A 9,076-nucleotide genomic window follows, 5' to 3' on the forward strand; every position below is an offset into this window, starting at 1 on the left:
ATATATATACATATATACATATATATATACATATATATATATATATATATATATATATATATATATATATATATATATATATATATAAATAATGGCCAATATGTATTTTCTCAATTATGGTTAAATGTTAATTTTGCATGCTGTATGATAGGTCAACAGTTTATGTATACACTGGAAATGCCATTATACTTTGACTTTCGATGTTCACGAACTATTCTTTCATTTGTAACTTATATATTTTATGTATTTATATAGTAGTGCGCTGACCTTTCAAAGTGCACTAAACTAGAGAAACAATTTATTCGTTATATTCAGTTACAGAAGGCTATTGTTTGCAGTGCAACTGTTATCGCACGTAGACCCGATCAGATTGGACGGGGCTCTGAATCCGTTACCGTACAGGCAACTCCTCCCTCCGCCTGTCAGAGCTAACTTATCTGATCTCCCTCTCAAGGCTCTCATCATGGCTCCGGCGGCGGACAGGCCGGGCTACTGGGGAACACCGACCTCAACTCTCGACTGGTGCGAGGACAATTATGTGGTCACGTATTACATCGCAGAATTCTGTAAGTACTTTTGAACGACGGGCTTGTGTTCGGTGCACGCGATCCATTGTCGAGTAGGACGATAAACACGGATGTTAAAACGGTAGAGAGTAGCGTTGTCGAACCCTACTATGAAAAGGCGTAATACTTAATATTCATGAGGCAATCGTTCGCTACTGGACGATTATGAGGCATCGTCAGCATAGCGTAATTAATATGGAAAAGACAGGTCTTCTACATTGGAAGGGTTCGAAGCAACGTCAAAGTGACGTAATTAATATTAAAAAGCCACGCCTTGTTCTTAGCGAAGTTCCAAAGCTACGTCAGCGTAACCTAATTAAAAATTCATAAGCGTTATCCAGCCATAGTAGGATTCGTAACTTGGCAGCCGAGGCCAGCGACCCCCTGTCCGCGTTTAACTTATATCGTAAAGCTCAATAATAAATACTAAATTTAAATAAATGAAATAACCGGAAAGAGAATGAATGAAACCCAGTGTGTGCCAGTATTTAGGGAGGAGCTCGTGCCTCCGATACTTATTTTCTGTGAAATCAAATAATGTGAACAGAAGAAAATATTTGTTCCCCACCAAGCATATGCTTTCTTATGTTAATCGTTCTTAAATTTGCTTTAATTATAATCTGACTATGAGTAAATGTTCTGAAAATGTGAGTAGTGACTCGAATCAGAGCTATCAGAATGAAGCTAAGTCAGCTGAACGTGGTTATAAAGAACTAACAGTGTAACTAACAACATATCTTGTGTACTGTAAATATGAATGCCAGATTTAGTGAAGTTGTATATTTGATCATTCTACTCGTACTTACTACAATACTACAGTAATTGCGGCTGACAGAAAAACATTACCAACTGAAAATTGGTTTTCAGGTCTTAGCTTGTAACGTTAGCCTACAGTTAGTCTGAGTAGATGATGTATAATAATAATGTAAAGCTTCATTCTAAGTAAAAACTGAAAATGCAATGATTGTCTAAAACTCAGCTGAATAATTCTATTACAGTCGTATATATGACAGTATGGAAAGGACACAGTGTACGTAGCCATTATATCTCCATTTGTTTGCTGAAGTAGATTTCAGGTCACCCTGATAAGTTGGTCAAAGGGCACAAAGGGATATGCAAACATTAATACTAATAGAGCTTGAATTCCAGCTGTAATTTCCTATAGGGTTTTAGGATAGTGGTGTTTGATTTAAGGATCAAAAAGTCTGATTAGAAGCTTTATTATAAAACATAAATTACACCCAGTCATATTTCAAACATAAGCTTAATCGCTGCTAGAACCAACAGGAATTTCAGTGCCAACGGGAACCTGTTGTCTTGTGAAGGAATGTGCCATGTTCAGTATGACAAACCGTATATCCAAAGAGTGAAACAATAGGCCTGTACACACCGCGGTAGGGCTTTCTAGTATAGGTTTAGTTGTCTTGAACTCAGCAAAGAGGGACAATAGCAAACTGACAGCTGCTGGTGGTGATAAGAAGCCAGTTTGGATGAAGTTCACTTATCTATTGTTCATTTCCATTCAAGGGGAAGTTCAGGGCAGTTTTTGCTGTTATCATTCATGGAATAACTCAAATATGACTTATAAAGGAATAGTTCACCCTGAAAATGTATTCAGTCTCAGGTTGTCCAAGATGTAGATGAGTTTGTTTGTTCAGATTTGGAGAAATTTTGCTTTACATCAGTTGCTCACCAACGGATCCTCTCCAGTGAATGGGTGCTGTATGGATTTTCATTCTGATGGCACCCATTCACTACAGATGATCCACTGGTGAGCAAGTGATGTAGTGCTAAGTTCTCCAAATCTGAAGAAACAGACTCGTACATCCAGGATGGTCTGAGGGTGAGTTCATTTGAATTCAAATAATTTTTTTTGGTGAACTATTTCCTAATATTTTAATTCATTAATAAAATTTTTATTTTTTTTGCTTTCTCCAGGGAATACTGTCAGTAACCTGATTATGATCCTACCTCCCATTTATGGAGCCATTCAGACGTGTAAAGACGGTTTGGAAGTACGCTATGTGTGGTCCTTTTTAGGACTTGCTGGTAATGTATCTTTCACGCGATTTTTTAGGAAGTGACCTTTCACCCAGTTATTCCAGACTGCATTTCCTAAACAAACAGAGATAAAATGTACGATTTAAATGTTGTTTCTCTTTTCTCTCCAGCCGTAGGTATTGGTTCATGGAGCTTCCACATGACACTACAGTATGAGATGCAGGTAAGCTTGACTTTTCTTCAGCCTTTCAAAGTGTGCATCTTGTTGCCAAGCACATGAAAAGCTTTATTTCACTTCTGTTCTCATAGCCACAAAGCTGGTTCGCTAACGGTACATCCCTAAAGCAATAGCAGTAATTTACAAGTGTCACACAAATGCTGTCAGTTTCCAGATTGTCTTTTGTTTTTAGTTACTGGATGAGCTGCCGATGATCTACAGCTGCTGTGTCTTTGTCTACTGTCTGTAAGTTGACACTTCTTAAACTGTCTGCTTCAACTTTGACCTCTGAACACTCATTATAAGCTTAATGAGGATCTGATGCTGTATGAACAGAAAAATATTTTTTGGATATCTTTTGTCATTCAAAAGTTTGGGGTTGGTGAGAATTTTTTAAGCAAGTCTATGATTACCAAGGATGCATTTATTTGATTATAAATACAGTAAAACAGTAATAATGTGAAATATTTTTAATTACAATGATTTATTTGTTTGTAAATTAGAAATGTCTTTACTGTCACCTTTGATCAATTTAATGCGTCCTTGTTGAATAAAATATTAATTTCTGTCAAAAAAAAAAAAAAAAAAAAAATACAAAATAAAAACTTTTGAAATAACTTTTTGACCCCAAACTTTTGAAAGGTAGAACATGATTGTAGGTAATTTACTATGGACGTTTTTTTTCTGAATCTGAATGCATATCTCACATATTACAGATATGAGTGCTTCAAGCAAGAGCGTGCTGTTAACTATTTGCCAATTACACTTTTGCTGACCTTCAGTATTATTGTTAGTGTGGTACGTTTTTTCTTTACTGTCACACACACACACACACACACACACACACACACAAATAGTGGGTGGGGCGCAAATGTCAGAAATTTCTAAAAAAATATATATATATATATTTTCTAATAACCTTTTCATTTAAAATAAAATTCAGTAATCAATATAATTTGAATTGAAATAAGAATAAATAAAAAATAAAACATTCATATTTCTTAATATGGCATTCATATTATTTAGCATTATTGAGGAATGTTATTTATTCTTTATTTGGATGTCTATTAGGCATAAAGTGGCCATGACACTTTGCATAAAAATGTTTAAAGTAACAATAACAATGGGGAAAAAAATGACCTAAAAAATACTGCAAAATCTTAATAAATATTTCCTCTTTTTCTTATTAAACTTTCATTGTTTTAATTTTTTTAGAAACTCTACTGCATTATTATTATTTTTTCTTTATGAATAAAATTCAATACAGTCTCAGTCCCCACTCTTTATGTACTCTATATATTATTGATATTTTTAGGTGTTTTTTTATCCATGCTCAAGAAGTGCATTTCATTTATCTTTTGCAGATTTACCTGATATGGAAGGAGCCTGTGTTTCATCAGGTGAGGCCTGACTAAACATTTAATGCTGCATTAAGAGCCTCTCTAGTTTAGTTTATCCTATGCTGTTTTTGAGAGCACCACAATGTAGTGTGAAAACCGCTTCTGCAGTCAGTATTTGTTGTCTGTTTCTGCTGTTGAAAGGCATGACAGGAGGGTGTGACTCTGTTCATGCTCGGGGTATTGAATGGTACATGACTGTAAATAAACACAATGCTGTGATCTCTTTGTTTAATACGACCAGCACAACACGACGGAAGCTAAATTATATTGTATTGATTATATAGCAGATGGTGCTAAATACACAGGTTAACAACAGCTAAATCATTTCCCCCAGGTTATGTATGCCGTACTAGTGGCTTTCTTGGTGTTTCGCTCTGTTTTCATAGTCACTTGGTGAGTGAATAAATCTTTATCTCTTCCAAATCTGTATTCACTGCATTTGAAGCTGCTTTCACTTTCTATAATGTGCAATATTTCCAAGTGAAACAGTTTATTCAACAAGGAAAAAGGGTTGTGACGTTTTGGGAATAGTAGCGTAGGTAGCAAAAGTATTCATCCCATTCATTTTCCCACAGCAATTTAGAAAAGGTTGTCGTTAAAGTGTTATAAGATATGAACCAAACCAACCAGCTATGAGGTAATCACAAATGACAAAAATTTGAAAATAAATTGTGTACCTAATAGCTTTAATGAGAGAAAGAAACACCATCCTATTAAACATTGTGAATGATTGGTGGAGATTTGTTATGCAGAATGACGTACAATGTAGTTTTTGTCCAAGAAATTTGCTGTTAAATACAATTATTGAAAAAAATTATTTGAAAAAAAACACAGGTTGGCAAATAGAATTGGTTAACCAGCTCGTATCTCACATTAAGTCTGATTTTATAAATTATCATTCAAAATCAATTCCCCTATGGAGAAAATGAATGGGATTTTTACATCCAGAAACACACTGTTGCACTCTATTGATTATATTTAAAAAAAATGGGTGTTCCATACCAGAATGTAGCCAGATCTGAATATGAGTTTGCTAAAACAATGTCTGTATTAATGTATATTATGATTAATGCTTTAATCTGTACGAAGACAAATAAGTGCTTGTCTGTGCTTTTCAGGGTGTATCCATGGCTAAGAGCCCTCTGCTTTACATCATTAAGCATCTTCCTGTTGGGATTCCTATTATGGAACATCGATAATATCTTTTGTGACTCTCTAAGGTAGATCTACGTGTGCATTACATTACTTTATGCATTAAGTATCATTTTAATTTTATTCAAATTAGGTAACATTTAAGTCCACAAGAAAGTGCATTGTTTTAATTCTAAATTTAGATATAAAAAATATGCATGAATGATATTTACACACACACACACACACACACACACACACACATATATATATATATATATATATATATATATATATATATATATACTCCTAAATATTTTATATTTATATTACTTAAATGTCTTTGTTTTGTGGTTGACCAAGCAAAATGAGAGCAGATGAAAAACATAAGACGTCATTGTTTGTCACTGTTTTTGGTTCAGAGCCACACGGCAGCGGCTGCCCCCTGTGGTCGGAGCGGTTACGCAGCTTCATGCTTGGTGGCACATCTTAACAGGCCTGGGCTCATATTTACACATACTCCTCAGGTACGTAATTATGAAACATTAAATCACTTAATTCAATGATGAATGTTGCATATGGCTCTAATTATTATTATTTTTTTTGTCTTAGCCTTCAGATTCGCTCAACCTACCTCAAGCACAGACCAAAAGTGAAGTTTCTGTGTGGCGTCTGGCCGATGCTGCACATTGAATCTCAGAAGGCGAGTTGAAAAGGACCTGAGAAGAGGAAGATGGACCAATCACAGACCTCATACAGACAGAGGTCCAGCCAGTGAGCTTCAGCGGCAGCAGGAAGTGACCAGAGGCTGTCGGTTTGGTTCCCCCGTTCCCTTCTTCCCCTTTCCGCACCGTTTGCCAAGTGCATTACTGAGAAAGCTGCCCAAATGAAGGAAAGCTTTTGTCTTTATTATAGGGTAGATGAGAGGTTTGTGGTTTCATGATTTTGCACACTGTAATATGCTTAGAAATTGTCCTAAAAATCAGGGGGTCTAATTAGCGAGAAAGAAGCAGCCAAAACTAGGATTTGGTTCCGGCTGGTATTTCTTTTGTTGTTGCTTTCATGAGGGAAACTAATATAGCTTTGATGGATCATATCTAGTCAGTTTGGCATCTCATATTTTGTACTTGAACTTAATGTAGATTATGCAAGATTTTACTTTTATCTCTACATTTTTAGAGGTTATGGAGGTCAAATTAAGCAGTTCTGAAAAATGAATGAATGTTAGTAAGTTGGGAGGCAAGTATGATATTTTCATTCTGAAGATGAGGATGAGGTATTAGTGTAACACATTTTACTGTAATAATGGTCATTGTACTCCGTGTTTTAAGAGATACAGTAGCATGTTACATAATCGCTTCCATGTTACACATATTACATAATAACATTATTAATTACAGTAGAACAGTTTAACAAGTCATTAATTGCTTTGCAAATTAAGTGAGTCACTAAATCAACAATGCCACAATGCATTAAGCCATTCAGAATGAATCAGTGTTTTTGAACAAACTCGCTTCTTAAGATCGTCAAGACTCAAAACACAGTTGATTCAAGGACAAACAAGAACTTATAGTTGTATAAAAATACATAGTTAAGTGTGATTGTGCCCTTCAAAAAAATGTCTAGACCCTCATGTCACCGATATGTAATTTAATTGATTTAATTTAATTTATTCTCATTTTAGGGAAGCTTATTATGAATATAGTGTTAATGTGATCATTTTATGAAGGAATTATTATGAGTGCTAATTTACATTGAGCTAAGATACTTAAATGTTGTTACTCAGTAAATTGATTAAAATCATATTAAACCTTACTATTACTAGTCAGTGGGTGTCTCATAAGCTAGATAGCCCTATCCATTCTATTCTCCTCTCTAATATTTACTACTTGATCTGCCACTGGCTGCACTTGCAGTCAAAAACAATAACAGTGAAGTTATGGTTACGTATGAAGATTAATATTAATATTGATTTGTCATTTGTGTTATGTATTGTGACAAATCAATGGTTCAACAAGAACACAATCATCTCTGTGTGAAGCACAGTGGATAAAAAGAAAATCGTACATATTCCAGTGAGGCACAGTGTTCCAGATAAAGCTTCCGTTGGAGTCGTGTTTGTACCACTGAGGGTGCCTTACATTAAACTGTAGTTTATTCCTTGTTGCCTTGATGTGCATTGTACTAAATCACTACAAATTAAATATTCCATCACAAATAAAAGAGCTCAGCATTTTCTCTAGGAGTACAAATGAACCAACAACAGGAAAATTATTGCCACTATCACTGCAGTTTAGTGCCTAAATTCACTCACTCATACATTTTTGGACCTCTAATGATGCTTATGACTGAAATGGTGGATTTTAATAATGGAATATTGTCTTGTAAAGGCTGTGTAATGATTTATGTAAGTTATGTGTGTTTAATGATTTTTCATTTCTTTTTTTGGTGCATTATAATGCATGCTGCCAAAACATTAAACATGGTTTTAATTTAACTTGGTGGTCTGTAGCCAAATATTTTATATTCATATGCAACAATCCTATACGATTACGTTGGAAGGAAAGAAAATGTGAAAAGAAAAACATGAATCTTTATTAATTATTTTTAACATAAATTTAACGTGACATTTTAGCCTATGCTGTTTTTTAAACTTAAACCTAAAGGGGTCAGATGATGCGATTTTAAATTTTTCCTTTCTCTTTGGAGTGTTACAAGCTCTTGGTACAAGACGAAGTTCTGTAAAGTTGCAAAGACTAAAGTCTCAAACCCAAAGAGAACTGCCACACCTCCACACGTCTACGTCACTATGTAGAAATATTTCCGTAATGCCGCCCAAACGCAAAGAAAGAAGGCATGGTTTCAGTAAGCGCAGTTAGTGTTGAAGCAGCCATGTCATGGAGAAGCTGTGTGTATCTAGGCGAAAGCAAAAACACTTTATTTGGCCTTCTGAAAGTAGATGCATTTAGGAATCCTTAAGATTATTTACAACAGAACAGCAACGCATTTTATGGATGACCATTTCATGAACCTAGGACAGAAAGTAATTCTGACTTTGCTACAACGGCGGCAACAGTGATTCGCTGACTTTATCGATTAGCGATTGGCTCCTTCATTCAGAAGGCGGGGCTTCCTGCAATTGATTGGCCATATTGAGCGTTGCATTTTTCCCCATTCAAAACTATACGATTGACATGTCTTGGGTATTCTATAGTCTTTGATCAAAGTAAGGACATTATTAACTGTCTTTACATTTATTTTGAAAGATGAAGCTCGTGATTATGGAAAGAGGTGTTACATTTCCAACGATTGCCTGCGGTGATCAGGATGCACTGGGTCAGCTGGCCAATCAGAGCAGACTGCTCTTGTCAGAAGGAGGGACTTTGTAGAAAACCCTGTTTGAGAAAGGCGGGGCATAGAGGACCTACAATAATGTACAGTATTTGAAAAATAATGTGTAAACATTAAAGCATGTCAACATATTCTGTTACACCAAATACACAAAATAATGATCTTGAAAAAAAAAAACATCATATGACCCCTTTAACTACACTTCTCAATTATATACAGTGAAATATATATATATATATATATATATATATATATATATATATATATATATATACATATATACATACATACATATATTATAGGCTATTAGGCTATAGACGTTGTTTTAATAATTAAAAAAATTTAATAAATGTAGCTTGATTCATTGAACACAATAAAACCGTACTTCAAAAAAAAAAACATCTTAGTTA

The 9,076-nt window shown here is 34.7% G+C and overlaps 1 protein-coding gene across 1 annotated transcript; it reads left to right on the plus strand.

Annotated features, from left to right (window-relative positions):
* Positions 1–416: 416 nt before the first annotated feature.
* LOC113069528 (alkaline ceramidase 3-like) lies at positions 417–7,812 on the plus strand. Its single transcript, XM_026242657.1, has 10 exons — positions 417–566; positions 2,505–2,615; positions 2,738–2,790; positions 2,978–3,030; positions 3,501–3,582; positions 4,149–4,184; positions 4,519–4,577; positions 5,303–5,404; positions 5,738–5,842; positions 5,928–7,812. Exons 1-10 carry the CDS (start codon positions 464–466, stop codon positions 6,025–6,027), a joined length of 804 nt encoding a protein of 267 aa, XP_026098442.1. The 5' UTR covers positions 417–463; the 3' UTR covers positions 6,028–7,812.
* Positions 7,813–9,076: the final 1,264 nt, after the last annotated feature.

The sequence above is a fragment of the Carassius auratus genome, unplaced genomic scaffold (genome assembly GCF_003368295.1).
Source record: "Carassius auratus strain Wakin unplaced genomic scaffold, ASM336829v1 scaf_tig00001743, whole genome shotgun sequence".
Taxonomy (NCBI): domain Eukaryota; kingdom Metazoa; phylum Chordata; class Actinopteri; order Cypriniformes; family Cyprinidae; genus Carassius; species Carassius auratus.